General features: G+C 36.1%; 5 protein-coding genes, 1 non-coding gene and 1 pseudogene across 9 annotated transcripts; 4 read left to right on the forward strand and 3 right to left on the reverse strand.

Annotated features, from left to right (window-relative positions):
• Positions 1-33: 33 nt before the first annotated feature.
• LOC104778620 (isopentenyl-diphosphate Delta-isomerase II, chloroplastic) lies at positions 34-2,571 on the reverse strand. Its single transcript, XM_010503103.3, has 6 exons — positions 2,186-2,571; positions 1,651-1,706; positions 1,070-1,161; positions 751-853; positions 510-647; positions 34-416 (listed from the first exon to the last, which is right to left on the reverse strand). Exons 1-6 carry the CDS (start codon positions 2,407-2,409, stop codon positions 166-168), a joined length of 864 nt encoding a protein of 287 aa, XP_010501405.1. The 5' UTR covers positions 2,410-2,571; the 3' UTR covers positions 34-165.
• Positions 2,572-2,707: 136 nt separating this feature from the next.
• On the forward strand, positions 2,708-3,178 carry LOC104778713 (protein METHYLENE BLUE SENSITIVITY 1). Its single transcript, XR_015596964.1, has one exon. It is a non-coding gene; the product is annotated as a protein METHYLENE BLUE SENSITIVITY 1 (transcript).
• Positions 3,179-4,324: 1,146 nt separating this feature from the next.
• LOC104778815 (inositol diphosphatase DSP3) lies at positions 4,325-5,885 on the reverse strand. Of its 2 annotated transcripts, XM_010503263.3 has the most exons (5): positions 5,417-5,885; positions 5,235-5,328; positions 5,085-5,142; positions 4,959-5,002; positions 4,325-4,872 (listed from the first exon to the last, which is right to left on the reverse strand). In XM_010503263.3, the coding sequence occupies exons 1-5, from the start codon at positions 5,584-5,586 to the stop codon at positions 4,609-4,611; spliced, it is 630 nt and encodes a 209-aa protein (XP_010501565.2). In that variant the 5' UTR covers positions 5,587-5,885; the 3' UTR covers positions 4,325-4,608. The 2 variants fall into 2 exon arrangements, with proteins under 2 accessions (XP_010501565.2, XP_087366529.1); XM_087510403.1 differs by lacking the exon at positions 4,959-5,002 and having other exon boundaries at positions 5,417-5,807.
• Positions 5,886-6,521: 636 nt separating this feature from the next.
• Positions 6,522-9,136, reverse strand: LOC104778900 (receptor-like kinase LIP2; annotated as a pseudogene). The gene is made up of 5 exons (XR_015596692.1): positions 8,852-9,136; positions 8,606-8,769; positions 8,299-8,488; positions 7,800-8,185; positions 6,522-7,684 (listed from the first exon to the last, which is right to left on the reverse strand). The product of XR_015596692.1 is annotated as a receptor-like kinase LIP2 (transcript).
• Positions 9,137-9,536: 400 nt separating this feature from the next.
• LOC104778986 (uncharacterized) lies at positions 9,537-11,948 on the forward strand. Its single transcript, XM_010503412.3, has one exon. The coding sequence runs from the start codon at positions 9,994-9,996 to the stop codon at positions 11,782-11,784; it is 1,791 nt and encodes a 596-aa protein (XP_010501714.1). The 5' UTR covers positions 9,537-9,993; the 3' UTR covers positions 11,785-11,948.
• A 4,565-nt stretch (positions 11,949-16,513) lies between these two features.
• LOC104779061 (uncharacterized) lies at positions 16,514-18,554 on the forward strand. Its single transcript, XM_010503487.3, has 4 exons — positions 16,514-17,035; positions 17,125-17,247; positions 17,683-17,785; positions 17,992-18,554. The coding sequence occupies exons 1-4, from the start codon at positions 16,724-16,726 to the stop codon at positions 18,312-18,314; spliced, it is 861 nt and encodes a 286-aa protein (XP_010501789.1). The 5' UTR covers positions 16,514-16,723; the 3' UTR covers positions 18,315-18,554.
• A 209-nt stretch (positions 18,555-18,763) lies between these two features.
• On the forward strand, positions 18,764-21,201 carry LOC104779137 (zinc finger CCCH domain-containing protein 33). Of its 2 annotated transcripts, none has more exons than XM_010503545.2 (7): positions 18,764-19,177; positions 19,299-19,456; positions 19,610-19,672; positions 19,800-19,919; positions 20,002-20,241; positions 20,334-20,663; positions 20,752-21,201. In XM_010503545.2, the coding sequence occupies exons 1-7, from the start codon at positions 19,123-19,125 to the stop codon at positions 20,992-20,994; spliced, it is 1,209 nt and encodes a 402-aa protein (XP_010501847.1). In that variant the 5' UTR covers positions 18,764-19,122; the 3' UTR covers positions 20,995-21,201. The 2 variants fall into 2 exon arrangements, with proteins under 2 accessions (XP_010501847.1, XP_010501886.1); XM_010503584.3 differs by having other exon boundaries at positions 18,800-19,177; positions 20,340-20,663.
• The last annotated feature ends 231 nt before the right edge of the window (positions 21,202-21,432 follow it).

Here is a 21,432-nt window from a genome sequence, read left to right on the forward strand (position 1 = left end):
AAGCTTAGTAGAACATTCAAAGAAATTCATGAATTCGGATCAAATGAAAACTTTATTGCCTGATGTGCTTAGAATCTTCAAAAGTCTCTCACAACTCCCAATTATTATCATCACAAAGATAAAAAATGACAAAGACAAAGTTTATCCAAAATCTTAAGAAAAATTTCAGAGTTTATGGATGGTTTTCATGTCTATAGCTTCATCCAAAGTTCCTTTCTCAACATGATCCCACCACTTCATCAAGAAATTGTCCACCACCAATCTGAACCATGGAGACAGTTTCAAACCTTCCTCACCTGCATCTGCTTTCTTCACCAGCTCCTTCAGCTCTTCCCGGCTCACATACTTGATTTCAGCTACTTCGTCTGGATTTGGTTGAACCTTCACGTCCCGCACAATGAAGAGCAAGTAATCAACTGCAAAAGGAAGGCCAACACAGAAAAAGCTTTTAACGGTTTGTAGTTGTTTTAAGAAAATGGGAACCAAGTCTCTAGAAAAAATAGTATTACGTTCGTGCTCTCCCCATTTTCCATCAGAAGGAGCCTTGTAAAGCATACGTCCCAAGGCAGTGAATTCATCGACTGGTACATCTTCAGCTACAATACCAAGCTCGTCGAGAAGCTTTCTTTGTGCAGCATTCCTCACACCTAATGAGTATGATCCAAACAGTGAAGTCACTGGTTACCCGAAGCTACAATTTGTTACATAGATAGTAAGAAGTACTAATTTGCCTTGCTAGTAGATACCAACCTAGTGCATTTTCTTGGATAAGCTCTGATTCACGGTAAAGAGGATGGCTGCAACAAGTGTTTGTCCACACGAGAGGGAATGTAACCTTTGTGTTTGACCTTTGCTGTTCAAAAGAGAAAGAATTTCAGTAAGATGGCATATGAGTCAGCTTATTAAGACCCCCCCAACATGTGGAACAAAATCTCTATAATCAAGCTTACATCTAACCTCCCATTGTTTTGAGCTTATTTTTCTTTACAAATAGGTGATTCTAGATAAGACACAACCATGCCTATACAGAACTTCAATTAGCTACTTCAAAGCACTTATATGTAAATACCTGGAGAAGCAACTCATACTTCGAGTTGAATAGAAATACACTAAAAGCCCTGTGAAGTAAATTCTTAGCTTCAATATTTTCCATTAGATGACCTGCAGATTTGAAAAGGTATCAGTATCTTGGACAGGTATATAGACAGAGATAAAACAATATACCAAAGAAACCAAGCGGATAATTCATTTTCTTCAACTATTTAAACATCTTATATTCATATTATATGCAGATTTTAGTCCGTCATTAGAGAAAATATCCGAACGCAAGGTAAAGTGCCTTATAATACATCCAAACGCTTAAGGAAGGATATTTTACAAGCTTAGTAGACACTGAAAAATAAAAATGTTACTAGACACCAGAAATAATATGTTCGACAAATTGACAGAGAGGAATAAGACATTTGATGGAAACTCAAAGGTGCGATCTAAGGTGATAAGATCAAATATTAAAACAAAACGCTATGTCAAATCTTGATCCCCTTACTGTAACTAAGTTCAGTGACTTCAGTCATAGGAGGACGGTAAAGAAAAAGAATTTCAATGGAAAACACCAAGTGATAGGACGAGACTCAAACCAAGTACACTTACAATTATATTTGCTGTCATGCCCAACGACATGATCAGTTTCATCAACAAGAATGCATCTGCAAGAAAAATCGAAAACAAAGAGACGAATCTATAAAATAAGGTAGAGAGATCGTATAGTTTCATATAATAGGCATGAAGAAACCTAAAACTTAGATGAAAACTTCCATCAGAGCAAAGGATCAACCATCATCATTGTAAATTTAAGCCTAACAGAAGACAAACACCTCTGAACATAGCTAAACCTCTAACTATGCTCCTCCCAAAACTATGACATCTTTCACACAAGACACTAAAGCGTTGACCTTTATTTGCTTGATTCAAGTTACCACCAGAGTTCTAACAAGTTCATTCATTATTGCATTAACGTCAACAAATCAATAGACCTAAGCTCCTGAACCCATTTTTAATTCGAAAAAATTCCAAATCCCATAACCTAATTTAATTCATTTTATCGGCGATGAAGACAAAGGTACAATTTTGGCAACACCCAAAACCTGAAAATCAAAGTAGATAGAACAAGGAATCAAGAACTTACTCATCCTCGAACATGAGACGTCTCTGAACAGCATCCATCCCAGCATCTTTAGTATCTGTCATTGCGGCACCGGAGAAAGCACGAAAACTCGGTAACTTTCTCGGTGAAAGAACGAATCCGATCGATGACAGAGGACGATGGGCAAATCGAAAAGAAGAAGAAGACGAAAGAGTGAGAGATCTGAGGCGAATCAACGGGAGATTAAATAAAGAAGAAGCAGACATTGGTGGTGGTTGTGCGCATGTGGTGATGACTGATGCGTTCTACCTTTCTGCGTTTATTTTTATCAAAAGGTCCACAGTTCTTACCGTGTACCTCTCCGTATACAATCATAACCCCAACAAAACAAAACCAGATAAGATTATTTCCTTTTTTAAAAATAAAATTTAGTATATATAATCATATCGGCTCTCGCGTCCTAATCTCAGAAGAGTGGGGCACAATTAGGGTTAGGGTTAGGGCTTCTCCCTTCCTGGCGAAACAGAACCAAACCCTTGTTTTTTTTAGCCGCCGTTGTTGAAGATGACTGGTAAGGCGAAGCCTAAGAAGCATACGGCGAAGGAGATTCAAGCGAAGATCGATGCTGCGTTGACGAATCGAGGAGGAGGCCAAGCTGGAATCGCTGATCGAACCGGAAAAGAGAAAGGAGGTCACGCTAAGTACGAGTGTCCTCACTGCAAAATCACGGTTCCGGGTCTAAAGACTATGGAGATCCATCACGAATCCAAGCATCCTAAGCTCACTTATGATGAATCATTGGTCGTGAATCTCCATGCTGTGTTAGCACCCGTAGCTGAGTCAAAACCGAAACCTGGTATCAGGGGAAGCTTGAAGAAGTAACTCTATTGTTTCAATTTTGTCATCTTTTTTATATTGAAAGATCATGATTTGCTACTCCTTACTTTACCCCCTCAATTCGATAATGTTGTTGATGTTATATCAATAAACTCTGCGTCATGTAACGATTTCTTATTCTCAAGTCGTTTGGTATTATTAGCTTTGTAGTTTCAGTTCCTCTGTTTATTTGTGTTGGTATTACATTCTAAAGGCAAGAATCTGTTTGGTGAAGAAGAGTAGAGGAGTGGTCTTACTTTAAAATCAAGAACCGCTGTTTCTTTTTCAGACAAGTTTTTAGATCATCAAGATAAGCAAAGCTAGCATATGATTGTGTTGTTTGTTGAAACTCTGCAAACTCGGGTGGTTTAATTGGTTTGTGAGTTAGATGAAGGAGCTAGCTTGAAGTTTTTGTTGCCTATTGAAGCTGCGAGCGCATCAATGTGTAGACATCTTCTTGTTTTGAATCAAATGTACTCTGTTTTCTGTTCAGCCACAAACAGCTGAATGAAACCTTTGGGTCAGGATGATTTGCAAAGCACGTCAATGAACATACATCTTTTTTTCTTTGTTATAGTGACATTAAATTTTCTTATTTATAAACTATAAGATTGAGTAATTGTCACTCTGATCTGCGTCCTTGAGTTCTTATCTGATACTTGGGTGATGATTTCTAGGTAAGTGCGTTTCTACTATCTGGCTACTTGGGTGATGCGGTTTTGGATTTTTTCGGGTCACATTCAGGGTATTCAGTTTTCTCGGTTTGATTATTCTTTGTCAATTTTGGTGTTTCATAGAAAATGTCAATGATAAGTTGCACACTTTTTCTTATATCCAAATTAGATGATTCAATCACGCGAAGACTGAGAATAGTTGAAGAATAGTGCTAATGAAATTGGATATCTTAAATTATCTTTTAAGAATATAATACTTTCCCAAAAACATGTGCTAGGTAGTCAGATCTTTAGTGTGCACATGGTTTAGATTAGAAACTGACTCGATACTCTTAACCTCCTCTGTTTTCCCCCTTTTTTTTAGTTTATAGATCTATCTTATGACGAAAGTGTACTACCGAATTTTTGATCTTTAACGTTCAGTTTGATTGGCTAGAAAAGTTCTTTGGTTGAAAAGTTTACATGGTGATGGTGTAATAATTTATTCGAAAATTACTAATGATTCTTGTAGTTAAGAACTCTTTCTAAGAAGGAATTAATAACTTGGTGTTTTGCATAATGCTCCACTTGTACGAATTGTTTTGTAGTTAATTGTTGTGATTCGAAAGAGAGTGTCTTTGAACAACTTAGATAAAGCAACTTTTACCAGTTGACATTGCAATTAAACATAAGCATTATTTGTCATCATCGAGTACAAAATGACCCCTTCTGAACTGAAACAGTTTGTAATCAAGAATAAACCCTATCTGTACATTTCGATCTCTTGTAAAACCAAATCAAAGTTTCTGGATTTTGGGATAAACTAATATCTTATCCTCCTAAAAGAATCATGCATCCAGCGATCATATGGAATCGGAACTCACTCATATTAAAAAAACATGAGACACATACCGCGCAATTTGGTTGCCTCTCTTGTTAAACTTTAGCAGCCTGCGGTTTTGGTGTCTGGACCTTTTCTTCTTCATACGCTAACCTTCTCCTCTTGAAGCCATAACCGTGATAGCGATACATGATGCTCAAGAGACACTTTCTCAAGCTCACTATATCAAACGCCTCTATAAAATTCAAGTCCCTTTGTCTCCACTTTAAACCCGCGTTCTTCTGGTATTCCTCGAGCACCGATGATAAACACCAGCTCTGAACTTTTCTTAAGCATCCCACTAGACAACCTGTCCTATGCTGCATTCATATTAAAGTTCAAATCAGGACTGCCCCTGTAATGAATGATAGGCTAAAAGTTCCTAGAAGAAATTGTAAATTTTTACCTTTCCACGTTTGCAATGAATGAGAATTGGATGGTTTCTTACATCTACAGAGAAACAAAAATAATCTACCTTTAAAACTCACGAGACTATAGACATTATTAACAAGGTGTGTTTTTGATTCCTTACCAACTAAGACTTTGAGAGCATCCAAAACTGTATCTTTTGGCATGGGAGTAGGAGGATCCTGCAAATTCACAAACGATCCGACATAAGTTACTTGAAGAAGCAACAAGAAAAGAAGAGATGTGGTGAAGGGGGGGGAATAGCAAAACGCACCGTTTTGCCTTCGATACCAAATTGGAAAAGCTTAATGTTGTTAGCCTCAAGAAACTTGAGATTCTCCTCTGGGTATGGTTCAGGGCAGAGATAACTGTTTTTGGTAGAAATTGAACGAACCAATGTTATCTATCAATCAAAGCAATCAAAACAAACCCATTAAAAAAGAGATAAAAACTTACATGATGGAACGAAGGTTTAGGGTATCGAGGAAAGCGAAATTATCAGGTCGAGGAAGCCCAGATCGGTAAATACCATCTTCAACCATGGAGAAGTTAAACGGCGGCGATAAAACATCAGTACCGTCATTGTTGTTGTGGTGATCATCCTCAGAATCCATAATCAAACACATCAAGGCGACGACGAATCAGAAACAGAGAGAGACAGAGAGAGAAAAAAAAAAAAAAAAAAAAAAAAAGACCCAAAGAAACAAGATGTGATGGAACTGATTTGAGGAATACAGAAGAAGAAAGGTCTTTGCTTTTTATAGGAGGAGAAAAGGGATCATCATCATCATCATCATCATAATCAAGTGGGGGGGGGGGGTTGTTTTGTTTTCATCATAAAGGAGACAACTTTGAAAAGCGGACTCATCTGATTATTATTTTGGGAGTTTTTTGGTTTTTTTTTTTTTAAGATTCTTTCTTCCTTAATCCTTTGCTTTTAATAAAATCCTTTTTAAGGTTTAGTAATTTTTAGGGTGGACCTCACTTAATAAGGAATCTCCAGGATTCTTACACGTGTCTTTTCCTCTACAAGATCCTCATCGTTGACTATTCTTCCGAATCTTAACATTTTTTTCTTGAGGTCAAATCTTTATAACATTATAAATTCTTGTAAAGTAATGTTATGTAGTAGGAACTTCGCTTAAGGAAAGTGGTCGAATCAATTGATGGAAAAGTAAACCTAAGTGGTCTCGTTTTCTTCATATTATTATTCCAAAGACTGGAACTTTTGACAATTGTCCTCGTTGACCAACAAAATGGAAAATCCAAAGAGTATCTATTCTTAATTACATATTAGGATAAACAAAGTATTCATCTTTACATCAAAGTTTAAGAATCTTAATGGTATAAGTATATCCAAATTGACAATCTCATTATAATATGAGTCACATATTGGCTAAGATTTAAGATTCATATCTTGATCACATTTGGTATTGAATATATATCACACTTGTCATAAGATGATGGTATTATTAAGTAAGATTTTTATGGCATGTTTAAGGAAATTACATTACATTCTTTTTCAAAAGAAGCAATTAATAGAGGATTACAAAACATGAGATTTGTTTTCTCAATACATCTTTATCTATCAATCCAATCATCTTCATCATACATAAAAGAGACATAGACATAGAGAGATGAGTATATATTTTGTTTACATTATTATTACCCAATTGAGATTTTCTAAAACCCAAAAAAAGATTCAAACTCTGTGTCATTTTAAAATGGATGAATAATTATTTTTATTTTTTTGTGAAAACAAGTCACTCTTCAACATAATCATTCTTAACCTCTGATTTTATCTGATGCAAAGAGCCTTCATTGTCATCTTCAACACGATCAATCTCATTCTCTGATTCTATCCGCTTCAAAGATGCTTCATTATTGTCATCTCTTGAATCATCATCATTATCATAGTAAACACTTTGATCATCATCAGTTTTTGAGCTATGATTGTGCTCAAGATGACTATGCTTTTCCTCGTCCTCTTCTTCTTCTTCTTCTTCTTCTTCTTCTTCTTCTTCTTCTTCTTCTTCTTCTTCCTCTTCCTCTTCCTCTTCTTCTTTTTCTTTTTCTTCTTCTTTCTCTTTCTCTTTCTCATCCTCTCTAGGCAAATCGTGATCTCTGTCGCTATCATAGTGTGAAGAAGTGCTTTCGTCAGTTGATTTCTGGCTGCTTAGCCTCTCATCATTGACATCTATATCTTCCCAGCTATATCTTCAAGCTTTGCGCCGCATTCTTATCATCAACAGGCTTTAGTTGTGGACTATCTTGGTCTTTTTCATGTTCAGAGTTAGAATCAGACCCATCATCAGATTCCATTGAGCTATCTTCCTCTTCAAGTTTCTTCTTACTCACACTCTCTTTTTCGTTTTCCAAAGATGATTCTTCGTCTGATGATGTAGTACTCGACTTGTCATCTTCCGTAGCTAGCTCAGTAGCAGGAGATACAAGATTTGAATCATGCCGGCTTAAGGCTATAGACATACTCTTGTCCTTGAAGGATTCCGTAACTGTTGTGGGAATACCGTCTTCTGTAGGCATTGAAAGGAAACTAAGGGCCACCATTATATCACTTATCAAAGGACGAGCTGATGCTTCCTCTTGTACGCACATTGAAGCTATTGCCACTGCTTGGTTTAACCCTCTCTCTGAGAATTTCTTCTCCAGAACCGGATCTGCCATATCCGGATATCTCTTAGGATCTCTAAATATAGGTTGTGCCTGCCATATATAACAAGATTTTTTCAGAAACCTTAACAACTATTTATATATATGATTTGAAAAAAAAAAAGAAAAAAAGAGCACATTTCATGGTTTATTATAGATATTTATTTACCCAAGAAACTAAGTTTTGTTCATCATTAGGCCTAGTGGTATCAAGAGCTCTTCGACCGGTGATGAGCTCAAGCAACACAACTCCAAAGCTAAAGACATCTGATTTCATAGTGAGATTTCCTCCTCGCGTGTACTCAGGGGCGGAGTAACCATAAGTTCCCATTACTCGGGAAGATAAAGCCATCATCTTATCACCAGTCCCTGGTCCTAGCTTATGCAGACCAAAATCAGAAAGCTTAGGAGAAAAATCATCGTCTAACAAAATGTTTGAAGCTTTCAAATCTCGGTATATCACGGGTGGATTCGTTTTATCGTGCAAGTAATCAAGCCCTTGCGCTGCGCCATACGCTATCTGCATCCTAGTTGTCCAACTCATCGGTTCACGGTCTGATTTTGGTTAATTAAGCAAAAACAAACATACCAAAAAAACTCAGCTTTTCATGTTCTAAGAAAGTAAAAAAGATGTGTTGAAAAAGAGAATATATCAATATAATTAATACCATGAAGATGGTCTTGAAGTGAACCTCCAGAGATATATTCATAGACCAAAAGCCTTTGATCTCCATCGGCGCAGTACCCAATAAGCTTAACAAGATTCGGATGATCAAGTTGGCCTAACGACAAAACCTCAGCTTGAAACTCTTTGTTCCCATGTAATCCATGCTTGTCTAGTTGCTTTACAGCCACCACCTACATTATATTCCCCAAAAATAAAATAGACATATTCTCTCATGATGGATCATTAAAAAAAAGTATATTTTACTTTGGTAATGAATCATGCACGATGAATGGGAAAAAAGAACGTACCTGGCCAGTAGACTTAAGGGTTCCTTTATAAACTCTACCGAATCCACCTTCTCCTAACAAACATTCTTGCCGGAAATTCTTTGTCGCCGTCGCTAATTCCCGGAAAGTGAATGTCTTTAACGTCGTTCCTTCAGATTCCTCTGTTTCCTCTGTCCGTCTCCTCTCTTCAGAAAAAAAAAAAATCAATATTTTATTTCATTTTATTTATTGTATATGAGGGTTCATTCAACATTAAGACATACATACCAGGTGGTCTAGTTTCATTGTCTTGAGTCTCATTCGTAGCTGAAGATTTCTTGCTCTTTAACGAAGAGTGCATGATGAATGATCGGAATCAATAATAACAAAAGGTAACGTATAATAGAAACTAAAACAGAGAAAAGATTAAAGATTTTTTTTTGAATAAAAAAGTTTTTGTTTAGGAATTAGCAATTGGTCGGGTCCTTCATGGAGATTGAAGGACCGACGTAAAAAGAGAAACAAACAGAAAAGAAAAATGAAAGTTAGAAAGAGAGGAAGAAGATGAAGTAGACAAATGCAAACCATCGGTAATCAAATTTTCGTTTTTTTTTTTTTTTTGGTTTTTTCTTTTTTTAAATCAAACTCCAAATCTCCCAAAAGCATGGAGAACCATCCTTCTTTCTTCTTTCGATTTCTGTAAAACCTAATTTTGAAAAAAACTTTAATTAAAATAGTTTTATCCCTACCTCTTGAAGTGGATTAATCTGTCCCACAACAACATACTAATTATGTGATTAGATTAGATTTTGTATTTTTTTTTTTTTAAATCTTAGAATTCGCGTGATAATATATTAAAGCTTTTTATATATTGGGCTTAGGCCGTAAGGACCCAACAAATTAAAGCCCATTATACCTTACCACAAAAAAAGCCCATTATAAATATCTGTCTCTCTTCTTATACATCATTGAGACTATTCCGGCCATCGCTTTCATCTGTTGTCTTCTTCCGTTGATATTATCTGAAAAGATGATGACGATAAGTCTCCGATTCAAAATGTGATCGGCGCCCTCATTATGTGTGATTCGCTTCACTAATCAAATCCAGATCTGGGAGCTTGCTTTTTCCAACTGTGTTTTCCTCTTTGGTGATTTCGACTTGTTTCTTTGTAATTCGTCGATTTCCCCCTCTTTTGATCATCCCCTGCCTGTTTTACTGTAATTTGTTGATTTGGCTCTTTGTTCAGTTCCGAGGAGATCCTTTTATGGGGGGGGGGGGGGAGATGGATTAATTAAGGTTTTGTGGGTGTGTTTGGTTGCACAACGAACTCAAATCAAAATTTTTGCTTGCTGTTGTTTTGGTTTACAGTGGGTTTGGTGCAATTCTTAAGTTGGTTGGTGTTTCGCACTGATCACAATACATCTGGCAAATGCGTCATATGGCCGATCAAACTTTTATCGCTTTAGGTTCCGATGATATTTTGGGAGCTGACCATGCTTTGGTAGTAGGGAAAGAGTTTCCCGATGTGGAAACTTGCAGAAGAACTTTGAAAGATTTGGCTTTAGCTCTGCGCTTCGATCTTCGTATTGTGAAATCTGACCGAAGCAGACTCATAGCCAAATGTTCAAGGGAAGGTTGTCCGTGGAGAATTCATGTAGCTAAATGCCCTGGCGTTCCCACATTTTCGGTTAGGACACTTAACGGCGAGCACACCTGTGAGGGTTTAGATGATCTGCATCATCATCAAGCCTCGGTTGGTTGGGTTGCAAGATCGTTAGAAGCACGGATTAGAGATAATCCTCAGTACAAACCAAAGGAGATATTACAAGATATTCGTGATGAGCATGGTGTTTCGGTTTCTTATATGCAGGCTTGGCGCGGGAAAGAGCGTGGTATGGCTGCACTTCATGGTACTTTTGAGGAAGGCTATCGTCTTCTTCCTGCTTATTGTGAGCAGATCAAACTAGTTAACCCTGGGAGCTTTGCTTCTGTTTCTTCCTCTGGACCTGAAAACTGTTTCCAGCGCTTGTTTGTTGCGTACCAAGCATGTATATCGGGATTCACTAGTGGCTGTAGGCCGCTTCTTGAGCTCGATAGAGCGTATTTAAAAGGTAAGTATTTGGGTACGATGCTCTGTGCGGCTGCGGTTGATGCTGATGATGGTCTTTTTCCTCTAGCGATTGCCGTTGTTGATATAGAGAGCGATGAGAACTGGATGTGGTTTCTCTCGGAACTGAGGAAACTTCTCGGGATGAATTCAGAGAGCATGCCGAGAGTAACTATACTCTCGGAGAGACATTCAGGGATTGTGGCGGCGGTGAAATCTCACTTTCCTACTGCTTTTCACGGGTTTTGTCTCCATTACGTGAGTGAGAACTTCCGGGATACGTTCAAGAACACTAAGCTGGTTAATATGTTCTGGAGTGCCGTTTACGCTCTCACCGCATCAGAATTCGAATCCAAGATGTCTGAGATGATCGAGGTATCGCAGGACGTTATACAATGGTTTGAGCTCTTTCCACCTGAGCTTTGGGCGGTTGCTTTTTTCCAAGGCCTAGTACGTTATGGTCATTTTGCGTTAGGTATCACGGAGATATTGTACAATTGGGCTATCCAATGTCACGATCTCCCGATCATTCAAACAGTGGAACACATTCGAAATCAGTTGTCGTCTTGGTTCGATGCCAGGCGTGATTTAAGCTTGAGATGGAACTCTATACTAGTTCCATCGGCCGATAAACGGATTGTAGAAGCTATCTCGGACGCAGATTGTTACCAAGTTTTGCGTGCGAACGAAGTCGAATTCGAGATTGCTTCAACGGAGAGAACAAACATCGTGGATATCCGAACACGAGTATGTTCTTGCAACCGTTGGCAGCTTTACGGTTTACCATGCGCTCATGCAGCAGCAGCACTTATCTCGTGCGGACAGAACCCCCGTCAATTCGCAGAGCCATGCTTCACGGTTGGCAGCTATCAGCAGACATACGCCCAGATCATAGGTGAAACTCCAGACATCAACTTGTGGAAAAAGAAGCAACAAGAACCCGGGAAATGCGTACCTTTAATACTACCGCCTAAGACACGGAGACCGCCTGGTAGGCCGAAGAAGAAAGTAGTTCGAGCTGAGAATCTCAAGAGACCGAAAAGGATTGTTCAATGTGGTCGTTGTCATTTGTTGGGACACTCTCAAAACAAATGCACACAACAGCCTATTTGATCCTTTTATACCTCTTAATTTGGATGTAAGAAGTTGTAAATTTGTAATCTTTGTGATATAATATACAGTAGAACCTCTATAAATTAATACTCGGTAAATTAATAACTTCCCATAAATTAATAAAAATCTCTGGTCCCAAGTTGAGACTAGTGTAATTTTGGACATTATTTGATAAAATAATAAATTAATAACTTTTTAAAAAATTCCATGTAAAAATATGATCTCATCAATATCATAAATTAATAATCAAATAACTAATATATATATATATATATATGAATATTTAGTGAAATATGAATATATTGTTGTTTGTTTGTTTGTTCTTGCATTTGCATTTTTGTTGGAGAGCATCTCTAATCTTTCTGACAGCATCAAAAACTTCTGGTGTTGTCTTCTTAAATCGCATCTAAAAATTGTAGAGAGTTCTTGACGCGATAATTGCTTCCTTATGTGTAACTGGTTTCAAAGGTATCGTCATATCTTATTCAACTTCATCATCATCTTGAAAAATAGTAGCAACAATTTCTTCTAAAATCTGAATTTCTGATATGATAAATTAAAATCTCTATAAATTAATAAAATTTTATGATCCCAACCTTGTTAATTTATAGAGGTAGCCTTTTCTAATGATCCTTAAAAACTAGATATTCGTATTTGTTTGTTTTAGTAGAACTGGACTCACTGGGACTAAAATGAAATTATAATAAACCGGGTCGGATAATACCCGCCGGGTTCGACCCATCTAATTGTCCCGCCAACGAAAAAAGTAAAGCCGCCAAGATGTGATTTTTTCGAAATCATCAATATCATAAATTAATAATCAAATAACTAATATATATATATATATAAGAATATTTAGTGAAATATGAATATATTGTTGTTTGTTTGTTTGTTCTTGCATTTGCATTTTTGTTGGAGAGCATCTCTAATCTTTCTGACTGCATCAAAAACTTCTGGTGTTGTCTTCTTAATCGCATCTAAAAATTGTAGAGAGTTCTTGACGCGATAATTGCTTCCTTATGTGTAACTGGTTTCAAAGGTATCGTCATATCTTATTCAACTTCATCATCATCTTGAAAAATAGTAGCAACAATTTCTTCTAAAATCTGAATTTCTGATATGATAAATTAAAATCTCTATAAATTAATAAAATTTTATGATCCCAACCTTGTTAATTTATAGATGTAACCTTTTCTAATGATCCTTAAAAACTAGATATTCGTATTTGTTTGTTTTAGTAGAACTGGACTCACTGGGACTAAAATGAAATTATAATAAACCGGGTCGGATAATACCCGCCGGGTTCGACCCATCTAATTGTCCCGCCAACGAAAAAAGTAAAGCCGCCAAGATGTGATTTTTTCGAAATCATCAATATCATAAATTAATAATCAAATAACTAATATATATATATATATATATATATATAAATAAGAATATTTAGTGAAATATGAATATATTATTGTTTGTTTGTTTGTTCTTGCATTTGCATTTTTGTTGGAGAGCATCTCTAATCTTTCTGACTGCATCAAAAACTTCTGGTGTTGTCTTCTTAAATCGCATCTAAAAATTGTAGAGAGTTCTTGACGCGATAATTGCTTCATTATGTGTAACTGGTTTCAAAGGTATCGTCATATCTTATTCAACTTCATCATCATCTTGAAAAATAGTAGCAACAATTTCTTCTAAAATCTGAATTTCTGATATGATAAATTAAAATCTCTATAAATTAATAAAATTTTATGATCCCAACCTTATTAATTTATAGAGGTAGCCTTTTCTAATCCTTAAAAACTAGATATTCGTATTTGTTTGTTTTAGTAGAACTGGACTCACTGGGACTAAAATGAAATTATAATAAACCGGGTCGGATAATACCCGCCGGGTTCGACCCATCTAATTGTCCCGCCAACGAAAAAAGTAAAGCCGCCAAGATGTGATTTTTTCGAAATCATCAATATCATAAATTAATAATCAAATAACTAATATATATATATATATATATATAAGAATATTTAGTGAAATATGAATATATTATTGTTTGTTTGTTTGTTCTTGCATTTGCATTTTTGTTGGAGAGCATCTCTAATCTTTCTGACTGCATCAAAAACTTCTGGTGTTGTCTTCTTAAATCGCATCTAAAAATTGTAGAGAGTTCTTGACGTGATAATTGCTTCCTTATGTGTAACTGGTTTCAAAGGTATTGTCATATCTTATTCAACTTCATCATCATCTTGAAAAATAGTAGCAACAATTTCTTCTAAAATCTAAATTTCTGATATGATAAATTAAAATCTCTATAAATTAATAAAATTTTATGATCCCAATCTTATTAATTTATAGAGGTAGCCTTTTCTAATCCTTAAAAACTAGATATTCGTATTTGTTTGTTTTAGTAGAACTGGACTCACTGGGACTAAAATGAAATTATAATAAACCGGGTCGGATAATACCCGCCGGGTTCGACCCATCTAATTGTCCCGCCAACGAAAAAAGTAAAGCCGCCAAGATGTGATTTTTTCGAAATCATCAATATCATAAATTAATAATCAAATAACTAATATATATATATATATATATATAAGAATATTTAGTGAAATATGAATATATTGTTGTTTGTTTGTTTGTTCTTGCATTTGCATTTTTGTTGGAGAGCATCTCTAATCTTTCTGACTGCATCAAAAACTTCTGGTGTTGTCTTCTTAATCGCATCTAAAAATTGTAGAGAGTTCTTGACGCGATAATTGCTTCCTTATGTGTAACTGGTTTCAAAGGTATCGTCATATCTTATTCAACTTCATCATCATCTTGAAAAATAGTAGCAACAATTTCTTCTAAAATCTGAATTTCTGATATGATAAATTAAAATCTCTATAAATTAATAAAATTTTATGATCCCAACCTTGTTAATTTATAGATGTAGCCTTTTCTAATGATCCTTAAAAACTAGATATTCGTATTTGTTTGTTTTAGTAGAACTGGACTCACTGGGACTAAAATGAAATTATAATAAACCGGGTCGGATAATACCCGCCGGGTTCGACCCATCTAATTGTCCCGCCAACGAAAAAAGTAAAGCCGCCAAGATGTGATTTTTTCGAAATCATCAATATCATAAATTAATAATCAAATAACTAATATATATATATATATATATAAATAAGAATATTTAGTGAAATATGAATATATTATTGTTTGTTTGTTTGTTCTTGCATTTGCATTTTTGTTGGAGAGCATCTCTAATCTTTCTGACTGCATCAAAAACTTCTGGTGTTGTCTTCTTAAATCGCATCTAAAAATTGTAGAGATTTCTTGACGCGATAATTGCTTCATTATGTGTAACTGGTTTCAAAGGTATCGTCATATCTTATTCAACTTCATCATCATCTTGAAAAATAGTAGCAACAATTTCTTCTAAAATCTGAATTTCTGATATGATAAATTAAAATCTCTATAAATTAATAAAATTTTATGATCCCAACCTTATTAATTTATAGAGGTAGCCTTTTCTAATCCTTAAAAACTAGATATTCGTATTTGTTTGTTTTAGTAGAACTGGACTCACTGGGACTAAAATGAAATTATAATAAACCGGGTCGGATAATACCCGCCGGGTTCGACCCATCTAATTGTCCCGCCAACGAAAAAAGTAAAGCCGCCAAGATGTGATTTTTTCGAAATCATCAATATCATAAATTAATAATCAAATAACTAATATATATATATATATATATATATATATATATATAAATAAGAATATTTAGTGAAATATGAATATATTATTGTTTGTTTGTTTGTTCTTGCATTTGCATTTTTGTTGGAGAGCATCTCTAATCTTTCTGACTGCATCAAAAACTTCTGGTGTTGTCTTCTTAAATCGCATCTAAAAATTGTAGAGAGTTCTTGACGCGATAATTGCTTCATTATGTGTAACTGGTTTCAAAGGTATCGTCATATCTTATTCAACTTCATCATCATCTTGAAAAATAGTAGCAACAATTTCTTCTAAAATCTGAATTTCTGATATGATAAATTAAAATCTCTATAAATTAATAAAATTTTATGATCCCAACCTTATTAATTTATAGAGGTAGCCTTTTCTAATCCTTAAAAACTAGATATTCGTATTTGTTTGTTTTAGTAGAACTGGACTCACTGGGACTAAAATGAAATTATAATAAACCGGGTCGGATAATACCCGCCGGGTTCGACCCATCTAATTGTCCCGCCAACGAAAAAAGTAAAGCCGCCAAGATGTGATTTTTTCGAAATCATCAATATCATAAATTAATAATCAAATAACTAATATATATATATATATATATATATATATATATATAAGAATATTTAGTGAAATATGAATATATTATTGTTTGTTTGTTTGTTCTTGCATTTGCATTTTTGTTGGAGAGCATCTCTAATCTTTCTGACTGCATCAAAAACTTCTGGTGTTGTCTTCTTAAATCGCATCTAAAAATTGTAGAGAGTTCTTGACGTGATAATTGCTTCCTTATGTGTAACTGGTTTCAAAGGTATTGTCATATCTTATTCAACTTCATCATCATCTTGAAAAATAGTAGCAACAATTTCTTCTAAAATCTAAATTTCTGATATGATAAATTAAAATCTCTATAAATTAATAAAATTTTATGATCCCAATCTTATTAATTTATAGAGGTAGCCTTTTCTAATCCTTAAAAACTAGATATTCGTATTTGTTTGTTTTAGTAGAATTGGACTCACTGGGACTAAAATGAAATTATAATAAACCGGGTCGGATAATACCCGCCGGGTTCGACCCATCTAATTGTCCCGCCAACGAAAAAAGTAAAGCCGCCAAGATGTGATTTTTTCGAAGGTGGTGAAATGATAAAGACCTAACAGAGAGAGATCGAGAGAGAGAGAGATCGAGAGAGAGAGAGATCATCAAAGGGTGATAATGGAATCAGCTCCGACGGGATGCTTCAAGTGTGGCCGTCCCGGTCACTGGTCTCGCGATTGCCCATCCTCGGCTCCGGTCGCCGGTAATAATTCCGTTTCTTCTTCTTCCGCTCCATCTCAGATCCCTAATAATGACAATCAGAGATCCTCCAAGAAAAGTGGAAACTCCATAGGGCCAGTTCCTAAATTGACGAAGACCAGAGTTCAAAGACCCAAGCTGACTCCTGAGTTACTGCTCTCTGAGGATGGTCTCGGTTATGTTCTTCGCTATTTCCCTAAATCCTTCAAGTATCGTGGCCGAGGCAAAGAGGCAAGTCTCTCTTCTTCTCCTTTTTGAATTTTGATTCAGCTTCGGATTTTGTGGTAATTTGGAATATATGAATACTTTTTGGTTTAAAGGTGAGCGATTTGGGGAATATGATACGGCTGTACAGTGAGTGGCACTCTCATTTGCTACCTTACTATTCCTTTGATCAGTTTGTGCATAAAGTGCAACAAGTCGCTTCTACTAAACGTGTCAAGGTACAAAATCCCCTCTTTCTGATTTTTGTAAGTGTTCCTCCTTCATGCACCTTGAATGGTCCTTATGGTGGTGGGTGATTTTGATATTGATGAATCCGGATTTGAAGGCTGAAGTTATTTTGATGATTGTATCAAATCAGTATACCGAAATCAGAATTACATTGCTCGTCTCTTTATTTGGTGATCAATATGTGTTGCTTGAAAGTTCCAATTATACTAGAATCTGAGACCGTGTAAGGCTGTTATGATTCATAACTTATGATCATTGTGATCATACCTTAGTCTTTACTTACTTAACATTCTTACTTAGGTTCTGCTAGTAACTATATTGAATTTGCATTTTGTACTTGATACATTGATAAATTCACTCAATTGGTATGTATGTTTTGGCTTTTGCATTTATACCTGATACATAATGATGTGTTATCCTTTTAGAATTGTATAAACGAACTGCGAGAAAGGGTTGCCAGCGGAGTTGATCCAAACAAGTTATACGAAAAACAGGAAAAAAATACTGGTCCTTATGATGATGATCAAGGTACGTCAAACAGATCAGCCTTTCTCCCTTGAATCTTCTTTGTTATCTCAATTCTCTCAATCCTTGGAATTTGGTTGGCTGCAAAAGTTTTTGGAAACTTGATATGAAAAGGGAAACGCTTCTATGTGTGGCTTAATTCTACATGAGTTCAATTTCTGTTACTCCATTACATTAATCCTGTAGGTAATTAAACATATCTTTTGTAGGTAACCTAGACATGGATCAGCCAAGTCATGACGAAGAGAACATACCATCGAGGAGTGTTGACGTTGACGCTGATGTTGATGCATTTCAAGACAGTATGTTGAATGAGATATTTGATAATGCATCAAAGCTACCTAGCAATGAACAAAATATGGATAAAAGCAGTGAACTGACAGAAGAGCAAAGAGAACGTATGGAAGCTAATAGATTGAAGGCAATGGAAAAGGCTCAGAACATTTCCGAAGAACAGAGAGTACGTATGGAAGCTAATAGGCTAAAGGCGCTGGAAAGAGCCAAAGCAAGGGTTCAACCAAATCAAGATTAGCTTAGCTGTTTGTTTTACTCACATGCTCAATTTACCGAATCTTTTCGTTTTGGTGTTCCCATTACAGTTAAGAATTGTAACAGAGTCTTAGCATATGTATGTCTGGAACTGTTTTTTTTGTGTGTGTTGCTCCGGTTCGAAATCGGTTTAAGAACTATCGAACCCAAAATTATGGACCGTTGATTCGTTCCACAGCCAAGGCTGATCATTGGCACAATAGCAGATTTGTCTTTTTCAACATTTATAGGTGATTTTGCGTAATTTCATTTTTTTTTAAATAAATAAATAATATTTTAAATGAATGAATTAAAACCACATGGAAAAGGACAAAAGATAAGAAAAAAGTTTCTGACGTGTTCTCTACCGTCCAATTTTGATGGAGAGGATAAAATAAAAATTGGCAGACTCTAGTCCCTTTACATAGCAGGGGTATATTCGTCATCGTGATCACACAAATAAAAAACTTTGAATTAATTAATTTAATTATTTTGTTTGTTTTTTTTGCAGTGAAAATTTCTTGTTTGATTTGTGTGGAGGTGAGAGGAGAACGCTTTTTTGCTTTTCGTCTCTCTCTCTCTCTCTCTTCACTTCCTCTCTCACATCTCTCTGTTTACACGATTCTTCTTCTCTATGTCTTCTTCCTCCTCCTCCTCTTCCATTGTCATTTACCTCTCTCTACACTCCATTTTCTTGTCGGAAGAAGATCGGTTGAGAGTGATGACAGTATAATGTCTGATGCTTATTACCATCACCACCATCATCATCATCATCATCATCATCGGAGACATTCTACTTCTTCTTCACGTCTATGGATTTTAATGCCGGAGTTCCCATGTCCTCTCTCTCACCTTTGATGAATCAAGGTCTGTTCAATTTCGTCTTCTTTTTTTCTCTGTTTTTGATCGGAAAAGTTTTTATTTTTATTTTGATTATTGACAGATTTAATCTCGGATTTTTTTGTTTTTCTTTGGGGGTTCTGATCAGACGCAATGTGGCAAATGAATTTGGGTTCAGAAGAAACAATGGAAACTGGTTCGTACCCTGAACGACCTGGAGAGCCTGACTGTTCTTACTACATCAGAACTGGACTTTGTAGATTTGGCTCTACTTGTCGGTTCAATCATCCTCGTGATCGTGAACTGGTACGATATATGTTCTTTCTGTGATTCTCGAGTTTAGAGATCTGTTTCCTCTGATTATTATTATCTCAAAGCTTTTCCCTTTTGGAGTTGTTTTGATCTCTCTTCTCTCTTCTCTCTCTCTCTCTCTCTCTCTCTCTCTCTCTCTCTCTCTAGGTTATAGCCACTGCAAGGATGAGAGGTGAGTACCCTGAAAGGATTGGTCAGCCTGAATGCGAGGTGATCCATTGTTGTTTATAAGAAGTTTGGTTTGTCCATTGTAGATTAGCATTTTTCCCAAGCTTTGGTGTTTGGTGTTTGAATCATCTTCTTACACGAAACCAACTTACATTGTATGTTTGCGCAGTACTATCTGAAGACAGGAACCTGCAAGTTTGGAGTAACATGTAAGTTTCATCATCCTAGGAACAAAGCTGGGATTGCTGGAAGAGTCTCACTCAATATGTTAGGCTATCCTCTACGCTCGGTATATTGGCTTTTTGACTTTTCTCACTTTCATATACTACCTCATTCTCTTACTGATCCTCTGTAACAACATATAAATGCAGAATGAGGTCGATTGTGCTTATTTTCTAAGAACAGGACACTGTAAATTTGGTGGCACTTGTAAATTCAACCACCCTCAGCCTCAACCAACCAACATGATGGTTCCTACCTCTGGCCAACAGTCTTATCCTTGGTCTAGAGCTTCTTTTATTGCCAGCCCTCGATGGCAAGATCCGTCTACCTATCCTTCCTTAATCATGCCTCAAGGAGTTGTGCCCGTTCAAGGATGGAACCCTTACAGCGTAAGTTGTCAAAAGAACAGCACCTTCAGAATAATCCTATTTGTTTTACTTGGTTTTGAATTTTTTTATCAAATGTTTCTCCATTTCGATAGGGTCAGCTCGGCTCAGTTTCGCCTTCAGGTACAGGAAATGATCTTAACTACAACAGAAGCTTACAACAGAGCGAGACCAAAGAGTCAGGTTCTCCGTCTCAAGGCTCATTCTCTGGTTTCAATCCGGGATCATCTGTTCCGTTAGGAGGATTCTATGCATTGCCAAGGGAAAATGTTTTCCCGGAAAGACCCGGACAACCAGAATGCCAATTCTACATGAAGACAGGTGATTGCAAATTTGGCACAGTTTGCAAGTTTCATCATCCTAGAGACAGACAAGCTCCTCCTCCTGATTGTCTCCTTAGTTCCATTGGCCTCCCTTTACGCCCGGTAAGCTCATGATGTTGCTTGGTTTTCACGTCGTCGAAGTAGGACTTACTCGGCATTGTTTTGATGAATCAAATTGTTTTGTGGATAGGGAGAACCATTGTGTGTGTTCTATACTCGCTATGGAATCTGCAAATTTGGTCCAAGCTGTAAATTTGATCACCCAATGCGAGTATTCGCATATGACAACACAGCTTCAGAGACAGATGAGGTTGTGGAAACATCATCAAGTGGGCAATCCAGAAGAATCTCTGTGTCTGAAACAAGACAAGCTGCTGCAACAACAACAAGCTCCGGTAAAGACACCACCACCATTATTGATACACAGCAGTGAAGAAACGAAGGATGAAAGAGCTTTTAAAAAGCTTTGATTTTTCAAAAAGAGGAATCTGTAAAGTCTCATTTTCATTTAATCTCAAACATCTATTAGTAATGTATAGAGGTGATTTATACAACTGATCTTGATCTGATCGCCATTGTTGTAATATTCTTTTGGCGAATCAGGTGAGAGAATAATAATATGAAAGTAATTTCCCTCAAATTTGACTTTCCGTTCTTTAAGGAATCATTGTTGTATTCCCGGTTTAGATCCGGTTTACCTTATTTTTTTTTTGTTTTTTGTTTTATCAGTCTTTTAATTCTCTTCAAAATTCGTCTATCTCATGGAAATTGATGTTTCTGTTACTTACTTTGGGTAGAAGCTGTTATCTTTCTCTCTTATTATTGTGTCTTGTGTAAAAAAAAAACAGTTACATTGTTTGATTAATTCAAT

Source organism: Camelina sativa, chromosome 1, assembly GCF_030686135.1.
Source record: "Camelina sativa cultivar CO46 ecotype springtype chromosome 1, ASM3068613v1".
In the NCBI taxonomy this organism is placed as follows: domain Eukaryota; kingdom Viridiplantae; phylum Streptophyta; class Magnoliopsida; order Brassicales; family Brassicaceae; genus Camelina; species Camelina sativa.